Raw genomic sequence first — 20,965 nt, 5'->3', positions numbered from 1 at the left:
TTTCAGTGTCAACCTTGGGCTAATGGGCACCTTTGTACCTCTTTTACATTTTAAAGACAAGAGATGCTTGTGTAGGTAATGGAGTGCTGTGCTGCTGGAGGTGCCACTTTTTGAATTAAAAGTCTTGAATATGATTTATATGAAATTTGAAAGGAAGTTACAAAATCACACCAAAAACTAAACACAATGATTACACTGAATTTTTTAAACTTCATATTTTTTGGCAAACACTTTTCCATGTCACTGAGGCAAAGTTATTCCATTTTGGGGCTTGAGAAACATTGTTCAATTTTGGGCACCTCAATTACACACTTTTACTCATGCAACAATATGCTATGATCCCAAACATGGCAATGGGTAAAAATGGCTGCAGAAATCAAACAGTAGCCAAACCTTTACTAATCAGTTTTGAGGACCCAATAGCCAATGTTGCAACAACAGAGTTAATCTGCTCCCAAATCCTTGCTACAATGACTAAAGTCAATATTTGAGATTGGTAAGACAAAAGAAATCATCAAAAGTAAAGAGTGGCTGCTTACATGACTGATCTGAGGAGATGCTATGTGGAACAAGAACAAAGTCATCTGTGTCACATGAAGAGTTCTTACTGCCACTGCTGGCAGAGTCTTTGGAAACCTGCAGATAATTAGGCGGACCCACAGGAGGAGAAGACAGAGCATCTTCCTGTATACGTTGCATATCTGGTAACGACTGAAAACAAAAGAGATTGCATTATTGTAACTATATCAGAACACATTACGTTCTGTCTCTATAGTCATGGAGCTGCACTAAAAAATTACAAATTACACCTTGTTCTGTTAATTCTGCCAGATTTCTTCTTGAACACAAAACAGTTTTAGATTGGTTTATGCTTAAAAGATTGCTCTTTAGGGAACTGTTCCAGTGTATGTGTACAAGACAAGATTGGAATGGTCAATTTGCTCTGCGATTCTTTTAAAATTCCTGCACAACTAAAATGTTGAATAATCTCTGGAAAGCGAAGGCTTGTTAAGACACCAAAATACATAATCACTGAAGTATGCCTGTTCAGGTGAATATAAAAGATTCCGTGCGTGACACTATTTTGAAGACAGCAGGGGAATTATACCCAGTGTCCTGGCCAATATTTATTCTTCAAACAAATCATAATAAAAACTGATTATCTGGAAATCATCACATTGCTGTTTGGGGGAGCTTGAAAAATGCAAATTAGCTGTCCCTATGTCAACATTACTTCATAATAGCTGATGGGTTCTAAAGCAGTTTGTGACATCCAGCGTTCACGAAAAGCATTTTATAAATCAAGTCTTTTTGTTTGGATTCTTCAAATTCATTTTCAATACAGAAAAAAGGATGTTGGACCACTCACACTTGGATTGCTTATTCTGAAGGGTTCGGCCCGAGTTAACACAAAAGCCAACATTACACAGTGTACCGACCTCGGATGGAAGAATGGACTTTAAATTGGCCACTAAACCAAAACATCCCATGACAAAAGATGGTATCACCTTATTATTTACTAAATACAAGTGGAGGTCCAAAATCTGGTATGTTCAGAACAAAGATAATACTAAATTTCAGACATCCAATCAGTACAGTAACTGCAGATAATTAAGACCCTGAATAATAAAAGCATTAAATGAAAACATATCCTGAAAGAGTTACATACCCTGAAACCAATATCAGACTATGAACCTCAACAGACCCTACAACTGAATCAGCACATTGTTAAAAGTGTTCAGCATACAGATAGCCAGATTTTGGGTATTGCACCTGTACTCAACAAGTGACTGATTTGGATAGATACTATAAATATATTTTAATCGCTTACCATTTTTATGTTATCTAGTCACGTTTGGTAGCTCTAACAAACACTAAACGTTGCATCCTTTCAGATAATCCAAAGTGCTTGGAGAACTGTGAATCAGACGTATCAAGTTGGAGTGTGACAATTACTACTGACTAATTTGAGCTTGTCCATGGAAAATGTGCACAGAAGCAAAAATAATTCTGTTTTAAGGTTTAAAAGATATTGCTACAAACCATCATGGTAGCAACACAGGTAATGATTTGGCTGCCAATGAAGAAAGGAAAATGGTAGTTCTGATGCACCACAAGGTGTGCTTTTGGTAACAATATTAACAAAATAGAGATCAGTCTGCCCACATTAATACATAAAAACAAATTTGCGGTTGCATATGTGGGCTAAATGTACAGCTAGCTTTGATACAGGATTGCAAACTTAGCTGGAATTGGTGTTAGAGTGAATCAGAATTACGTGTGTTATCAAAATAGTGTTGAGCTAATTTCTCCGGGTCGGTGTGGACTTGTTGGGCCGAAGGGCCTGTTTCCACACTGTAAGTAATCTAATCTAAGTAATCTAATCTAATCTAATTAAGACTGTGAAATGGAGCCAGGAAGTTGAAGCTTCCACTTAGCAGAATGAGGATGTAAGAGACCGATTTGAATAAAGAGACACCACTTTATTCAACACAGAAAGAGTGATGACTGGCTGGTCATCATTGCCAAAGAGACTCAGCAACAAATCACTGTTCATTTTAATTCTCAAATCAGATAGGTGGAGTCTGATTGGTCAGTACATTGCCATGGGGATGCAGCAAAGTCTGGCTCCACAACAATTTTTGTTTACAAGTCTGGATTATTTAATAAAAGATTTCCAATAGCAGAATGACATTGAATGGTGGATGTATTTGCAAGCATAGGTTGAATGAGCATGAGAAACATGCTGCTTGCTACAAATGGTTAATGGGTCATGTTGTTTTGATATGGTCTGCCAGTCTACATACCTGGCATCACACTGGCACTCAAATTCATATCACATTACTCATTGTGCGATCAGTTAAAAAAAAACCTCATGGCTTGACAGCACCATCCTGTAAAACTGTCTCAAAAATTTGAAGAACAGGTGAAGCAAGCTGTCTCAAGCTTTGATGATGCAGTAAATGTTAGGGGTTAAGTACATCCACCATTAGGTGTAATTCAACTATTGGAAATAATTTATTAAATAATCCAGATTGTGCTGAGAGTTGCACCAGAGACCAATCGTCAGCTGGGCACACAGTGTGATATATATGTAGAAGCTACATATGCAAATACACAGGACCCTTGTATGAAGGCAAAATAAATTTGCACATACATTGCACCCTTTTTAAAAAGAAAACATTAACTACTGCTGCAGAATATCCACGCCAACAATGACCCAGTCAATCAGCACATTCTTCTCATGCTGTATAGTGTGTATTCTTTTCCCTTAAATCGGTTTCTTATATCCTCGCTCTGATGAATGTAAGAGGAAAGCTTCAACTGTTTGACTCCTTTTAGCAATATTTAAGTTCTGTACTATCAAGTATTTATTTAATAAATTAAAAGCATTAACAACTCTGCAGCAGGATTTGATCTTTTTTTGTGCAAGTCAAGGTCAACAAACGTTCCTGATAATCTTTCTATTAAATGGCTATCCTTTGACCTGAAATGAACATCAGTCTTGCTGAATTAAACATAAAATATATGAAAACAAGAAGTCTTTACAGCAGTTTCAAATTATCCACTCAGCGATGATTATCAATTCATGAAATTGGTCAAGTTAATTCATCATTTAACCTCAATGGCAGTATTTTAGTCAGTGGAATAAATAATTTGTCATTGAAATAGGCTTACTTACAGGAGGAGAGGCAAAATGACAAGATGGAGAGCTGCCACAAGAACTACCAGAAACAGAACCAGGGCACGTGGGTACAGGCACAGGGCATGCTGTGATAGAAATCATTCCAACTGGTTAGATTTGAGTATCATATTTTATTAGTCATTCTAATGCAAAGTCATAATTTAATTGATCAACTGTATTTCAAGCATTGCCCCTATCATTAAACCATGTCCTGAGTTAAACAACTCAAAAGATGGTGGAATGAAAACAGTGCAAGGGCAATTTCCATAACATCATCTTCCATTTCCCTTGATGCCATTGTGCAAAATGGAAGAGTGAAGCTTGAATAAAAACTTCCATAGTGACAAGAGACAACAACAACAACAGGCTGTTAATTTTCTGCTTGCAACAGAAAAGTACCATTTAAGTCATGGAAATGATCTGTACCAGGAAATGCTGTCTTCCACCAGCTTCAGTCCCTCCCAATCTGCTGGCATTAATTACTTTTGTTTTATTGGAAAGCTAATTTACACTTCATTTTAAACGAAGAACACAAGTTAAAAAAGAAATATTAGTCGCAGAAATCAAGTCTGAAAAGGTTTGCTTAATTTTCCAACGATACTCAGAAGTTTACTTGTTTATCTGCCTTTAGGGTCTATAAGTCGATAAAAGAGTATGCTTATTTTAGTCACCAATTTGAGTGCAATACAATATCAGGTGTCAAAATTGCAATGTCAACCAATACAATGGCCTAAAAGCCATTCACTTAAGTTGAATTTTAGGCCAGTAAAAACCTTTCATTCGAAGAAAATGTGTTGCCAACACTGAAATGTGCAACGACAGGTAATGGAAAGAGGAAACCAGTATATAAAGGCCACAAATATACTTCAAGATACTCACTGTACAAAAATTACTTGCAAAACCAATTGGACTGTTATGAGCATATACAAATTGCATCTACTTTCATATTAGATTAGATTACATTACATTACAGTGTGGAAACAGGCCCTTCGGCCCAACAAGTCCACACCGACCCGCCGAAGCGCAACCCACCCATACCCCTACATTTACCCCTTACCTAACACTACGGGCAATTTAGCATGGCCAATTCACCTTACCTGCACATCTTTGGACTGTGGGAGGAAACCCACGCAGACACGGGGAGAACGTGCAAACTCCACACAGTCAGTCTCCTGAGGCGGGAATTGAACCTGGGTCTCTGGCGCTGTGAGGCAGCAGTGCTAACCACTGTGCCACCGTGCCGCCCCAAGTATATATTGCTCCTTTCCTCCAAACTACATATTCCCCCAAAAAAAATCTTTCACAGAACATCCAGACAGGACCAGGACAAGCTGACTGCCTTCATACAACTGCTATTGGATCCTGATTGACAGTTATGCAAACATGGGAGGTACAAAGATATAATCAGTGCAATTAACCACAGAAACAGATTAAAGAAATATTTTAAAGAAAGCAGGGAAGGGGTGTGGCTGAGGAAAATATATTAACATATCCTACACAGTGAGCTGGATTAAATTTAAACACCTTTTGAGATTAAATGACATTGAATCAATGCAATTTTAATTTCCATTAAAAAGAGCATCATGTAAACATTACATTCCGCAGCATTATAATCAGGTGAGGAAGATGGTGGTGCAGTGGCAATGTTACTGAACTCATAACCAGAGGATCAAGATAATAATCTGCGGATATGGGTTCAAATCACACCAAAGTAGTTGATGGAGTGTAAGTTTAGCTAATAACGATTGGCCTCAGTAATGGTGGCCTTGAAAGGTCACTGACTGATGTAAAAACCCATCTGGTTCACTCATATACTTTAGGAAAAATTGCCAAATTTGGTCTGTATGTGATCCCAGACCCACCAAAATGTGGCTCACTCTTGACTGCCCTCTGAAGAGCTCTGGCACTCACTCATTTCAAAAACAGTGAGAATGGACAACAAATACTGGCCTGCCAGCAGTGCCCACCATCCCATGAAAGAATGCAACTAAATTTAAACATTTGTTCTGGTAGACAGTCGTTATGTCAAGGGGGTGAATCTACTAACTGCATATAGGAGATAGTAAACTGATAGAAGTAGAGTTTCTCCCTGTGTTGCCAAAGTAGAAATTATAAAGACAGACATTAAATGTTGGCCTTATAAGCCAAAATGAAAAGGTGATTGCAGCGATTTCTCTACAATTTAGCAAAGACCGCTAACAAAAAAACAAAACCATTGACTTACATTTTTTGACTGACAATGTTTGATCCATGAAAGGATGGTTAAAGAATGTTTCTGAGAAAACAAAAATTCAGCTTATTTTATTTGTTGAAACTGCAGGTGGTTTAGAGCTGCCGCTGAACATTCCGCACATTCCAGAAAACAAGTATTACAAGCCACAAAAATATCTGTCATATGTCTCAGAGATATTGCAAATGTATTTATTTTCCAACGGAAACAATGAATGTTAAACTCCACATTCAATACTTCATTGTTCAGAAATTTATAGGCACAGAATAGTTTACAACATAACTAGTGTTTGGAGATAAACTAAATAGTCATTTGGGATTAAAATACATAGTTCAAAGTATACTGTTAATTTCTGTTGTGCAGCATCAATGTGAACAATAAAATCAGTCACAATTATGACATTATGTTTGCACTCCAGTATTGATAGACATTAGCATTCCCCTGAGGGATTATTTTGCCAACCAGAGTCAGCTTCTCAAGGAATGCGATATTATACTTGTGTGGGTGGACTCCTTCTCTGCATTACCCAAGTGGATCTATAAGCAGATTAAAGTAAATGCAATGATGCCATTCCTGGGTGGGTCTCTCCACAAGTAGGTGGCACGGTGGCACAGTGGTTAGCACTGCTGCCTCACAGCGCCAGAGATCCGGGTTCAATTCCCGCATCAGGCGACTGACTGTGTGGAGTTTGCACATTCTCCTCGTGTCTGCGTGGGTTTCCTCTGGGTGCTCCAGTTTCTTCCCACAGTTAGGTGAATTGGCCATACTAGTGTTAGGTGAAGGGGTAAACGTAGGGGAATGGGGCTGGGTGGGTTGCGCTTCGGCGGGTCGGTGTGGACTTGTTAGGCCGAAGGGCCTGTTTCCACACTGTAAGCAATCTAAAAACCTTGAGGGGTGAAAATAATTCCAGAAGTGGGAAGAAAATTATGCTCTTTTACAATAAATATGCATTTCTAAAGTTTAGTGAGAAATGCAAGTGTATAATACATTAGCATTTGGGAATTTGAACTTTCAAAGTAGAGCTGAAAGAGATGTGTGGTTTCAATTCTACGAAGGTAAATTGATTTCTAGAGGATATAAAGTCATTTGGAACAGTGAACTAAAGACAATTTCTAAGAAGACATGTGACTTAAGTTATGGACCGAGTAGGATACAAAGGTACCATCAGTGCAATTAGCCACAGAAACAGATTAAAGAACTATTTAAAAATAAGCAGGGAAGGGGTGTGGCTGAGGAAAATATATTAACATATCCAACACAGTGAGCTGGATTAAATTTAAACACCCTTTGAGATTAAATGACATTGAATCAATGCAATTTTAATTTCCATTAAAAAGAGCTTCATGTAAACATTACATTCAGCAGCATTATAATCAGGTGAGGAAGATGGTGGTGCAGTGGCAATGTTACTGAACTCATAACCAGAGGATCAAGATAATAATCTGCGGATATGGGTTCAAATCACACCAAAGTAGTTGATGGAGTGTAAGTTTAACTAATAACAATTAGCCTCAGTAATGTGATATTAACCAATCAAGTGTCTACAATGCTGAATCTTAGAACACAGTCTTATAATAGAGACAACTGATCAGGACCACTAGATTTTTCAATTCAGAACAACATTTTCAGTTTGGGAGAACAATTTACCCTCACAGAAGAGCACATTAGTTTTGTTAAGGCTCCAGGCTGAGAGATTTGGTATACATTTTCAATTTGGTAAAAACTGAAAAGTAGTTTTTAGGCCATCAGAGCAGAAAAATAATTCAGGCCCTCAAAACTGTAAAGGTTCAGTTAAGAAAGAAATTAAAGAACTAAGCTGGAATGAAACTTCGCTAGCACTGGCCATCTGTAAAACATGTTCCTGGGGAAAGGTTGAAACTTTGTTTTGTTGTTTATGTTAAAAACTAGGTTTATAAACTCTATAGCTTTGTCTCTTCTTTTTCTGTCATGCAATAAATTTGTATTCTTTGGTGAAAGCCTCAGGTGAATATGTTCAGTGACTAATCCCACAGCAAACAACTCCAAATGTTCAACTTACAAAAAGAAAAAGCAGCATGCGGAGGTATTGGACCCAAAAACAGGAGCTGCTGTGAAGTCAGAGTATTGAGTATAGGAGTTAGGAGGTCATTACAGTCATATAGATGGGTTAACTCCAGGAAGGGTAAGAGAGGTAGGCAGCTAGAGCAGGAGTCTTTTGTGGATATACCCATTTCAAACAGGTATGCTGTTTTGGAAAATGTATGGGGTGATGGATTCTCAGGGGAACATAGCACGAACAGCCAAGTTTCTGGTATTGAGACTGGGTCTAATGCAACGAGGGGTACGTTGGCTTCCAAGAGATCAATTGTGTCAGGGGATTCTGTAGTCAGAGGTACAGACAGACGTTTCTGTGGCCAGCAGAGAAAAAGCAGAATGGTGTGTTGTTTCCCTGGTGCCAGGATCAAGGATGTCTCAGAGAGGGTGCAGAATGTTCTCAAGGGGGAGAGGGGCCAGCAGGAGGTCATTGTCCACATGGAACCAACGACATTGGAAGGGAAAAGGTTGAGATTCTAAAGGGACATTACAGAGAGTTAGGCAGAAATTTAAAAAGGAGGTCCTCAAGAGTAGTAATATCTGGATTACTCCCAGTGCTACAAACTAGTGAGGGCAGGAATAGGAGGATAGAGCAGATGAATGCATGACTGAGGAGCTGGTGTATGGGAGAAGGATTCACATTTTCGGATCATTGGAATCTCTTTTGGGATAGAAGTGACCTGTACAAGAAGGACGGATTGCACCTAAATTGGAAGGGGACTGATATACTGGCAAGGAAATTTGCTAGAACTGCTTGGGAGGATTTAAACTAGTAAAGTGGTGGGGGGTGGGGGTGGGGACCCAGGGACTTAGTGAGGAAAGAGATCGGTCTGTGACGGGTACAGCTGAGAACAGAAGTGAGTCAAACAGTCAGGGCAAGCAGGGACAAGGTAGGACTAATAAATTAAACTGCATTTATTTCAATGCAAGGAACCTAACAGGTAAGGCAGATGAACATGGCATGGTTAGGAACATGGGACTGGGATATCATTGCAATTACGGAAACTTGGCTCAGGGATGGGCAGGACTGGCAGCTTAATGTTCCAGGATACAAATGCTACAGGAAGGATAGAAAGGGAGGCAAGAGAGGAAGGGAAGTGGCATCTTTGATAAGGGATAGCATTACAGCTGCACTGAGGGAAGATATTCCCGGAAATACATCCAAGGAAGTTATTTGGGTGGAACTGAAAAATAAGAAAGGGATGACCACCTTATTGAGATTGTATTATAGACCCCCCAATAGTCAGAGGAAAATTGAGAAACAAACTTTCAAGGAGATCTCAGCTATCTGTATGAATAATAGGGTAATTATGGTAGGGGATTTTAACTTTCCAAACATAGACTGGGACTGCCATAGTGTTAAAGGTTTAGATGGAGAGGAATTTCTTAAGGATGTACAAGACAATTTTCTGATTCAGTATGTGGATGTACCTACTAGAGAAAGTGCAAAACTTGACCTACGCTTGGGAAATAAGGCAGGGCAAGTACTGAGGTGTCAGTGGGGGAGTACTTTGGGGCCAGTGACCATAATTCTATTCGTTTTAAAATAGTGATGGAAAAGGATAGACCAGATCTAAAAGTTGAAGTTCTAAATTGGAGAAAGGCCAATTTTGACGGTATTAGGCAAAAACTTTCAAAAGCTGATTGGAAGCAGATGTTCACAGGTAAAGGGACAGCTGGAAAATGGGAAGCCTTCAGAAGTGAGATAACGAGAATCCAGAGACAGTATATTCCTGTTAGGGTGAAAGGGAAAGCTGGTAGGTGTAGAGAATGCTGGATGACTAAAGAAATTGAGGGTTAGGTTAAGAAACAGAAGGAAGCATATGTCAGGTATAGACAGGATAGATCGAGTGAATCCTTAGAAGAGTATAAAGAAAGTAGGAGTATACTTAAGAGGGAAATCAGGAGGGCAAAACGGGGACATGAGATAGCTTTGGCAAATAGAATTAAGGAGAATTCAAAGGGTTTTTACAAATATATTAAGGACAAAAGGGTAACTAGGGAGAGAATAGGGCCCCTCAAAGATCAGCAAGGCAGCCTTTGTGTGGAGCCACAAAAAATGGGGGAGATACTAAATGAATATTTTGCATCAGTATTTACTGTGGAAAAGGTTATGGAAGATATAGACTGTAGGGAAATAGATGGTGACATCTTGCAAAATGTCCAGATTACAGAGGAGGCAGTGCTGGATGTCTTGAAACGGTTCAAGGTGGATAAATCCCCAGGACCTGATCAGGTGTACCCGAGAGCTCTGTGGGAAGCTAGAGAAGTGATTGCTGGGCCTCTTGCTGAGATATTTGTATCACAATAGTCACAGGTGAGGTGCCGGAGACTGAAGGTTGGCAAACGTGGTGCCACTGTTTAAGAAGGGCGGTAAAGACAAGCCAGGGAACTATAAACCGGTGAGCCTGACCTCGGTGGTGGGCAAGTTGTTAGAGGGACTCCTGAGGGATAGGATGTACATGTATTTGGAAAGGCAAGGACTGACTCTGGATAGTCAACATGGCTTTGTGCGTGGGAAATCATGTCTCACAAACTTGATTGAGTTTTTTGAAGAAGTAACAAAGATGATTGATGAGGGCAAAGCAGTAAGGCGTTTGACAAGGTTCCCCATGGGAGACTGATTAGCAAGGTTAGATCTCATGGAACACAGGGAGAACTAGCCATTTGGATACAGAACTGGCTCAAAGGTAGAAGACAGAGGGTGGTGGTGGAGGGTTGTTTTTCAGACTGGAGGCCTGTGACCAGTGGAGTGCCACAAGGATCGGTGCTGGGCCCTCTACTTTTTGTCATTTACATAAATGATTTGAATGTGAGCATAAGAGGTACAGTTAGTAAGTTTGCAGATGACACCAAAATTGGAGGTGTAGTGGACAGCGAAGAGGGTTACCTCAGATTACAACAGGATCTGGACCAGATGGGCCAATGGGCTGAGAAGTGGCAGATGGAGTTCAATTCAGATAAATGCAAGGGGCTGCATTTTGGGAAAGCAAATCTTAGCAGGACTTATACACTTCATGGTAAGGTCCTAGGGAGTGTTGCTGAACAAAGAGACCTTGGAGTGCAGGTTCATAGCTTCTTGAAAGTGGAGTCACAGGTAGATAGGATAGTGAAGGAGGCGTTTGGTATGCTTTGCTTTATTGGTCAGAGTATTGAGTGCAGGAGTTGGGAGGTCATGTTGCAGCTGTACAGGACATTGGTTAGGTCACTGTTGGAATATTGTGTGCAATTCTGGTCTCCTTCCTATCGGAAAGATGTTGTGAAACATGAAAGGGTTCAGAAAAGATTTACAAAGATGTTGCCAGGGTTGGAGGATCTGAGCTACAGGGAGAGGCTGAACAGGCTGGGGCTGTTTTCCCTGGAGCGTCAGAGGTTGAGGGGTGACTTTATAGAGGTTTACAAAATTATGAGGGGCATGGATAGGATAAATAGACAAAGTCTTTTCCCTGGGATAGGGGAGTCCAGAACTAGAGGGCATAGGTTTAGGGTGAGAGGTGAAAGATATAAAAGAGACCTAAAGGGCAATGTTTTCATGCAGAGGGTGGTACGTGTATGGAATGCGCTGCCAGAGGAAGTGGTGGAGGCTGGTACAATTGCAACATTTAAGAGGCATTTGGATGGGTATATGAATAGGAAGGGTTTGGAGGAATATGGGCCGGATGCTGGTAGGTGGGACTAGATTGGGTTGGGATATCTGGTCGGCATGGACGGGTTGGACCGAAGGGTCTGTTTCCATGCTGTAGATCACTATGACTCTATGTTGCGGCTGTACAGGACATTGGTTAGGCCACGTTTGGAATATTGTGTGCAGTTCTGGTCTCACCCCTATAGGACGGATGTTATGAAACTTGAAAGGGTTCAGAAAATATTTACAAGGATGCTGCCAGGGTTGGAGGGTTTGGGTTATAGGAAGAGGCTGATTAGACTGGGACAGTTTTCCCTGGAAAGTCAGAGGCTGAGGGGTGTCCTTATGGAGGTTTATAAAATCATGAGGGGCATCGATAGGGTGACGAGCCAAGGCCTTCTCCCAGAATAGGGGAGTTCAAAACTTGAAGGCGTAGGTAAAAGGTGAGAGGGGAAAGACTTAAAAGGGGCCTATGGGACAACGTTTCCACACAGAGGATGGAGTATGTATGGAATGAGCTGCCAGTGGAAGTAGAGACCAGTAAAATTACAAGATTTAAAAAGCATCTGGATAGGTAAGTGAATAGGAACGGTTTAGACGGATATGGACCAAGGGTGGGAAATGGGAATAGATTAATGTTGGATATCTGGTCGGCACCATTTTGGACCGAAGGATCAGTTTCTGTGCTGTACATCTCTATGACTCTATTACATTGAGTCATCTTGAAAGTCCATCCAATGCTGCAAAGACATTTCTTGGAACAGAAGACATAACTGAATCATGTGAAATCTTTGATTAAGGCTAACCTGAGAACGTTAGTGGATTGATTAGAGGTAGAAATAAAAGCAGGATCGTGTAAAGATGAGCCCTTAAAATCACTCAAAGTGATTTGCTAGTACTTGATGTTAAAAGGCGGGAAACCTGAAATGGAGATTCACTGCTAGAATTAGCCAAGATTTGGTCAGAAATGAAAAAACTTAAGTTAGAGAAAACAGAGTAAGAGAAATAAAAGTCGTCAACTGGGGCAAAAAGAGAAAAGAGAAATGTAAAGTATATGGAAGGAAAGACAAGGAATTTGAATGGAAAAAAGGTACCTTTAACGATTTGAAAGCTGTGATGATTACCGTGCCAAGTTTAGCAGCATTGAAATATGAGAAGCCATTTTAACTGACTGTTAATATCTGTGACATTAGTGCTAGCACAGTGTTGTTACAGAAAGATATGATGGGGATTGAATGGACAGCCATTTACCCATAAAATTAAATGCATGAGAGTAGAAATACTCAACAGTGGAGAAAGAGACACTGAGCTTAGCTTGGCTCTACATCAATGTGAAGTTTTCACATCTAACAAATCTGAAGAGATTGTTCTTTTTACAGACCAGAAACCTTTGTTTATTTGGAGAGATTCCAGTGTAAAATTATAAATGACTAGTTTGTTGAAGTTTAATACAACATACAATTTAATGCTACCATACAACTTACAGATGATTCATATAAAATAGCACAGTTTGTCAAAAGAAACAGTATGAAAACAACTAATGTGGTCAAAATAGTTGGATGGAGTATAACTTAAGAATTTTTTTAAAAATTACTATATTATTGTTAAATCTATATTATTACTGTCAATGTAAAGTAGAAAATGATCAGGAAGAATTTTGATAGAAAAGAAATGCCCCTTCAATAAACCTTTTCATTTTTCCTTTGAGGGCAAAATAGGTAAATAGGATAAAGGTGCAAAATATATCATGTTCTGAGAATTTAGATTTCAAGGTAGTAATAAATTAGATGTGCAGTTTCAGCTCTGTGAAAGTACTTTTTAAAAAAAAGTCAGAAAGCTGTGTGGAATACTGAACTAAAGACAACACTTCCCAGAAGGAACGAGACTTGTTAAATATCCCTGAGATGTTGGTTGAAGTGTTTACAATGCACAGTCTCATGACATACAGAGAAAACAGACTAAGAGTTTACAATTCAGAATCAGGTTTTTAGTTCAGAGGAAACGGTACACCCTAGGCAAAGTGGTTGTGTGAAGCCTCAAAGAATGAGAGATTGGTATTTCAATCTATCAAAAATAAAACACCATTTAAGCCAACAGAACCACCTCTAGATCATCATAACTGAAAAGGAATCTAGGCCCTCAGAATTTTAAAGAGGGGTCAAGGCCATCAAAACTGGAAGAGTCAGTTGAGTCAGAAATTAACCAAATACAGCAAGTTTTGTTTTTACTAACACCTAATAAACCAGCAAAAATGTTACCCCTGATATACCAGCAGTTTGCTATATTATTACAATGTCCAAGTAGTTAGTTAAGGGTGTGACTGAGAAGGCTCTCTGCCTAAAAATTTGTTTATGTTATTATTTAAGTGATTTCTGCTGAGTTACATGTATACCCCTGCATTACGTTTTTATTACTTGGCGTATGTTTTTACATTGTTTAAGAGGTCCAGATAATCAATCGGAATATTTGATCAATTGGCACATTTGTGGTGCAAAGGTGTCAGCTAATAAAAAGCTTGCTGCACTTCACAATGACTCAGTATCTGTAAAAGATATTGGTGGGGAGGAAACTGAAACTTGGTTTTGCTGGTTATGTTAATCTTTTTCAAACTATAACATATAAAACAGCCCTTTTTTTAAAAAAACTTTTGCACAATAAACTTGCGTTATTTTGTTTAAAAACACTGTTAGCTTTGTGAATACGTTCAGCTATTAACCACCACAGTAACAAACTGCAAATTTATGACTAATCAAGTCAGGTTTCATACTGGAATCTGATTTGTCCAGTATCACGAGTAGCTGGATCCTAAGTGCATGAACCACACTTCATGATGTATCACACGATGTTAATTTGATAGAACTTTCACCTCAAAACAATTTAGGGCTTTAACCTCCCAAGATGCTCCAGTCTCCTTTATAAATTCCTTTCAGAACTACCTTTAGACAGATCTTTAATCACATGGCCTTACATCTCATGTGACTTGAAAAATAAATTTTGCTTGATAAAGCCTCTTAGGAAGTTTAACTATGCTAAATTTGTCATATGAATGCTCACTTTTAATATTAGGACGTGTAACCAAAAGCTTGGTTAAACAGTTACATTTTAAGCAGTATCTTAATAGAAAGTTGGAGAAAAGACAGAAGTTTAGAATGGGAAATCCAAAGTTTATAGCCCACACAGCTAAAAGCTTGTCTACTAATGCTGGTGCAATGACTATTGGTATGCATATGAGACCAGAATTGAGAGGAGTTCAGAGATCGGAGAGCTGTGGAGGTAAAGGAGATTACAAAGTTGGGACCGGCAAGAACCATGGAGCAACCTGCAGCAGTCATGAGATTTTTAAGTTGAACCAGGAGCCATTTTAGGCCAGCAAACAACAGAATGATCAGCGGACAGGATTTTGGGCAAGCTGAAATATGAGCAGCATTGCTTTGGGTGAGGTCAAGTGAAGCCAGCATGATAGCACTAGAACAGTCACGCGCACAGATTTGAAAAAAAAAGCACTTTTATCTAACTCAGCAGCAGATGGGCTGAGGCGAAGGTAATTACAGCTCAATGCAGATATAAAACCGATCATAGCATGTTAAATAAGGGAAATAAAACAAACAACTCACCAAAGTCCATTCGGTCTTTCTGGTTTCTCTGAAGCAAGCCAAGCAATAGGCCACCCAGGTGACTGGAAGTTTCGCTTGGGATGCTGTTTGATAAATGCGGTGCCATCACCGGTACAAGTCAAAAGACAAAGCGGCAAAGAAAGACAGAATAATAAAAACCAAGCTTTCATATTAAGGTGAGAAAAATAAAGCATGACTGAAGCTCATCACACTACATGGACTTGCTACATATTCTCTGGTCTATCTGCCTAGTTTATTAGTCAATAATTCAAAATTTTGCTTTCTCCATATTTACTAAATTCACATTCCTTGGCATTAGTAAATCAGCACATGAAACTGCAATAATTTCCAGTTAAAAGTAGTCAGGGTAAGTGATAGGATTGAAGGTTCTACACTTGGTATTAATGGTCTATGGTTCCATGTGAGAAGTTTAGCTTCAAACCACAGATCTGTCTAAAATCTGGTCCAAATTAGGAAGCTTGTTTGGAAAGATATCAAGAGGGCAGGTGATACAGGAAATCAGAAAACAATTCAGCACTTCGGCATAGTGTACGCTTCTCTAATAACATACTTAACTCTGACTTGAGTTATAGAGAAAGAATTCTCACCACACGTGCAGCAGTTTTATAACAGATCCATTAGTGCTCAGTAGCAACAGTGCACAAAATGCAAGGATTCAATTTCTAAGCTCCAACACCTTAAGCAAATTGTTTAAAAAGGACAATAATGCAATAACAAAATAACAGCTGTAAACTCCTATTTGCTGCAAATATACAGTGTAATTCTGAGCTTGACAATACTAAATTAACAGTAGCAATCTCAAAACATTATGATGTAAAATATTTCTTTCTTACAACAGCTTTCTTTTTTTGACAGTTCAAGAACTGAATTGTATATTCTGAGCATCAGTCCTGGACACAAAAATCGACTAACTCTTGATGTTAAAATGTGGGACAGCATTTGATGTGATCTATATGGACTTTAAACAAGACTCTTGCTAAGCTTCCTCACGGCAGACTAGTCAAGGAAGAACTCAAGGGATCCAGGTTTGACCAAGTAGGTAAACACTCACTTAGGCACTAAAGTCTTGTTCTTTTCATAGAAGAGCCTTAAATCTTGTGGGCTGTTAGCCTACAACAAAAAGAGATTTCAAATATAAATTAGACGCTGGCCCAGTTACTTGAGAGAACAATAGCCATTCAGAAATTGCCATGTGGGTGTAAGCATCAAATCAAATGTCACATATTTCAAATTCTATATTCTAAAACACTGAACTGTGGAGACATTGCAGAGATAAAGACAGTCATTAGTTCAGTGAACGTGACCTAATTCTGATGTCATAATAAACTTATGAATGTTAATGTTGAGGCTGGTGCATGGAATTTTTTTCTAAACAGAATGTTTTCCTTATTCTGTGTGCATGTCAGTCTGTAATTTTCTAATGGATCCTGAAGAATACATCCATGTGGACAAGTACATTTCTAAAAGTATTTCATACAATCCATGTTATACAGGATTCAAAATTTAGAACAACTTGCATACATCCAAGAAGCAAAGTTCTTCAAAGAGAAAGAAATTAGAAAAATCAAGATAAGCATGTGTACCAATTCTATTAAAATATTATTCCTGCTCTCAATCCCTAAAAGCTATACCCACCTAATTAACTCCATATGCAAGGTTGTTTGCCAAAAGCTTAAAATACACTTGTTTACCTGTCAGCTTGGTAAGTGTAATTGTAGTATTAACAGATGAATTTCAATACAGTTTATTCTCTACCAACTTCACTGCAAATATCCAATTCTCTCAGGACAAAGTGTTGTGAAGTATTATTTATGTAAACGTGTAAAACTACATAATATTCCTCGAACAAAAATAGAAATTGCTGGAGAAACTCAGCAAGTCTAGGAGCATTTCTGCAGAGAAAGCAGAGCCAACATTTTGATGTGACCAGTACCCCTTCTTCAGAACATATTTCTTTTCTTAATTTGTACAACCTTGAGTCTGTTTTCATACCTATGTCTATTATATTGCTGCACTATTTGAATATAATAAAACCAAACTATCTCAGAATAATCAAAGATAAATCCTGTTTTTAAAAAATTCTCTCAACATCTACCTGGAAAGGAGGCCTTCCAACAAGACACTGAAAGATTACTGTGCCTATACTCCAGAGGTCTGCCTTGGCATCATAATGTTGCGACATAATAACCTCAGGTGCCTGAAACCAAAAATAAAACCAACAGTACAATAGAGGATAAAGCCATTAAGTTTTACTTCAGTCCCCAATGTAGTTTTATTTATGTCTTTAAAATGCGTGGTATATTTTCACACTCTTCAATTATTTTCATGGCCCAGATCACCTGGTCTCTGGCAGTTGGAGACAGGACATATCACCGAAAATACGTTGGGACCCTTTAGGATGCCCAGATGCACCAACTCTGTGACAAACTCCAAGGAAATTTAAGCTTTCAGTGAGCAATCTCTCAGCTAATTGTGACCCTATACAAGAGAGACTGAGGCAGAGAGAGTGTGTGACGATGCTCCTCCTTTAACAAGGTTATTTTGCCCTTGGATTTGTTTCAGAAATGTCGTAAAAGCAGTAATTCCAAAATGTCTGGCTTGGATGGGATTTAGAGCCTATTTGATAATAACTAACAGCCTCAGGCAAAGGCTTTCAAGTATTTAAAAAGAAACACTTGTACAATGAAAGAGGAGTGACCAATTCTGCCAGCTCAGCTATTCTCTGGTTGAGTTTGGTTTTTAGCAGTCTGGCTGTTCCTTGAAAGCAGGCAGTTTGAGGCTGCTGATCCAAGAAAGAGCTCCATGGAAGAAGGTGTTCCATGCTGCCATCTCTCTCTCCTGTAAAATCCAGTGTTTGATTTTTCCCTTTTGTGCCAAAGAGTGTATATGGGGATTGCAAGTATTTGAAACAGCATCAATAAGTTGGGATGATATGTTGGGTTTTGGATAGGATAAGTTATTCGGTATTCTATTCTCTTTTGTTTGTGCTTCATTTGGTAATTTTGCAAATAAACTCTGCTTTGTTTAAAACTAAGTGGTCTGAGCAGCTGCATCCCTCCTGGAATATCCACATTACACCTACTTAAAACAACTAGCAAAATTAGGGTCTGGGCCAGTGTGTGTGTGTGTGTGTGCGCGTGACGTACACGTACGTACAGAGAGGGGGAGGAAAGAGAGGGGGCGACAGAAGTCGGGGGGGGGGGGGGAAGCTGGGAGAATGGTGGTTTTGGGGCGGGGGGCAGCAGAGAGCAACAGAGTTGAGGAGAACATGTTGGAAAACTAAGACAAGCTATCAAAAATGCAGCTTTATTGTGAATTTATACTGTTCAAATTGGGTTTACTACATACTTACCTCGTCCTCATTTTCTTGCTTTATACGCAAAACAGTATTCTAATCAAGGAGTTTGTAAGACCCATACAGATTTAATTTGACTTCAACCTTGTCCACCATATAAATTACTTATTTGCCTTCCTACACCCTTGAGGAGTGGTTAAGGACTCTGGGTCTATACTCAAAGGAGTTTAGAAGGATGCGGAGGGTGTCTCATTGAAACTTACAGAATACGGAAAGGCCTCCACACAGTGGCTGTGGAGATGATATTTCCACAAGTAGGGGAGACCAAAATCTGAGGGCGCTGCCTCAGAGTGAACTGAGATGAGGATGAATTTTTCAGGCAGAAGGTCGTGAATCTGTGGAAGCCATTGTCACAGAGGGCTGTGGAGGCCAAGTCATTGAGTGCATTTGAGACAGAGTGAGGTTCTTGATTAGGATGGAGACCAAGGGTTACGTGGAGAAAACAGGCAAATGGGGTTCAGAAACAAATCAGCCATGACTGAATGGCAGACCAGACTTGATGGGCTGAATGGCCTAATTTTGCTTCCATATCATGGTCATCGACCACAATCTTAGACACAGATCTGTATCTAAACAACCCATCTATCAGAATTGTATTTACAGGTATCTAAAAGGTGGGGATACAATACATGCAATAACAGATAGCAAGTATGAGTACACAGAATTCCTCAAATGTAAAAGTCCATCCTACTTGGTAAAAAGCTGATAGTTCACTCACCATGTACATGGGGGACCCACAAAGAGTGGCAGCCATCATATTACTCTGTAAATACCGGGCAAAGCCAAAGTCAGCTGTGGGGAAATACAAGGAAACACTTTCAATAATGTGAACCACTTGATTTTTCCACAATATCTGACTAAGGAAAACCTATTCCCAGAAAATAGTTGCAATTACATTGCTTCTCATTTCATCTAAAATATTTTGAAGCTTTTGCCACTGAATTACAGTAAATTATTATACAGTCATATTCAGAAGTAATTTTGCTCACAGAAATTACACCAAGCAGCAAAGTGATTAGTCCTAAGAAAAATACGGAAACAGGAAATACTGCCAAAGTTCTTACTGCGTCTCACTAAAACAGGGCTGCAACTGAAGCAAAGCACCATCATAATAATTAATTAAGAGAAAACATTGCTGCCAATGCAACAAAGCCTCTGAGTAGCTCAAAAGAATCAGTATTGAGAAACAGGCAATAAGTCTCCTACACTGGAGACAAGAGGTTAAAACATGGTTGTAACAACCCTTGGCAACTGACTCAGAACAGACACTTTTCAAACGAATTCAATTTGTTGTATTTACCACTTGTAACGTGCAAGAAATATGACCAAAATATAGAAAAATAGCTTTAAAAATACATAATAAACTAATGACAGACCGTTGCAAATGTTGTTAAATGAATGGCAGAGTGGGCTCAAGTGGGTGAGTGACCTACTTCTATTACTGACTGGTGTGTTTGTTTGCAGCATCAACAAAACTGCACATCTAAAGAAGCATTATTCAAATCTGTTCAAGAATTGAGTGGCACATTAAGAAACCAGGTCATTTGATCTTCTGCATCTATTTGGCTGACTACATTGGCAAAGGCAACATTAAAAAATGAATCCAAAGTTAAAAACAAGCCCTTGAAGTAGACATTTTAATTTTAATATTTTGAGATACCGAGTAACACGTAATTTGTGGTTAATTTCAAACTCTTGAATCATGGAGCAGTTATTTTAGTTTGTGCATATGGACAGTGATTACTTGGTAAACAAAGTATGACACTGGCTGCTCTCTAATAAGCACAACATCGTTGTTTATATCCTTCATACATTCATGCTTGCCTTTCAGCAAAGTTGTAAATAACCTATGTTCTCAGAATTACTCAACCAAGATACAAGAATTCTTGGAACTTCCATGGAGAATGTGTAGTGCAACAGTAAATAAAGGTCTTGGGCCCATTTGTGAGAGAACAGTCTTAGGTTAAAACCCATCTGCCACATGAATAAGCATATCCCAAATTAGGTGCTATAGCATCTGTTGTTATTTTGAAATATATTTTAATTTGAAAAGAAAACAAACTCCTCTCTTCTGAAGGTCCTGACTCTTGACAGCTCCTCTGGTGCCAGCTTTTGGCTCAGGGAGAATTTGTCACATGAGAATCTGGACATTGAGTTTTGGAAAGTTGCTAGGCTGTCATAGCTAAGTAATTCTGCAGTCACCAGACATTCACACACCTTCCAGCAAGAGTCACTGGATAGCAATCATTAGTAGGATTCTTGTCACTTTCCCTTCCCCATGGGTCAGAAACACTGACGCAAACAGGAGCATTCTATTGCTGCTAGTGCTCATTCCCTTTCAACGTAGAAATTGCTCCATGTT

At 39.1% G+C, this 20,965-nt stretch overlaps 1 protein-coding gene across 8 annotated transcripts in view; it reads right to left on the bottom strand.

The window, feature by feature from the left end:
- ulk2 (unc-51 like autophagy activating kinase 2) overlaps positions 1–20,965 on the bottom strand; it is a 117,538-nt gene that overhangs the window by 40,377 nt on the left and 56,196 nt on the right. For 7 of the 8 annotated variants that reach the window (XM_087977231.1, XM_087977236.1, XM_087977235.1 and 4 more), the window contains exons 7-13: positions 19,322–19,395; positions 17,344–17,445; positions 16,300–16,358; positions 15,228–15,310; positions 5,910–5,960; positions 3,683–3,771; positions 540–711 (exon numbers count right to left, since the gene is read on the bottom strand). In XM_087977231.1, the coding sequence (XP_087833357.1) occupies positions 540–711; positions 3,683–3,771; positions 5,910–5,960; positions 15,228–15,310; positions 16,300–16,358; positions 17,344–17,445; positions 19,322–19,395 (630 nt within the window). The remainder of the gene's footprint in view (positions 1–539; positions 712–3,682; positions 3,772–5,909; positions 5,961–15,227; positions 15,311–16,299; positions 16,359–17,343; positions 17,446–19,321; positions 19,396–20,965) is intronic. The other variant, XM_087977234.1, reaches the window with a different exon arrangement.

The sequence above is a fragment of the Chiloscyllium plagiosum genome, unplaced genomic scaffold (genome assembly GCF_037043375.1).
Source record: "Chiloscyllium plagiosum isolate Xiang-an unplaced genomic scaffold, Cpla_swu_hap1 HiC_scaffold_31, whole genome shotgun sequence".
Classification (NCBI taxonomy): domain Eukaryota; kingdom Metazoa; phylum Chordata; class Chondrichthyes; order Orectolobiformes; family Hemiscylliidae; genus Chiloscyllium; species Chiloscyllium plagiosum.
The sequence above is the reverse complement of the archived record's forward strand: the minus strand, read 5'-3'. Positions and strand labels throughout refer to the sequence as shown.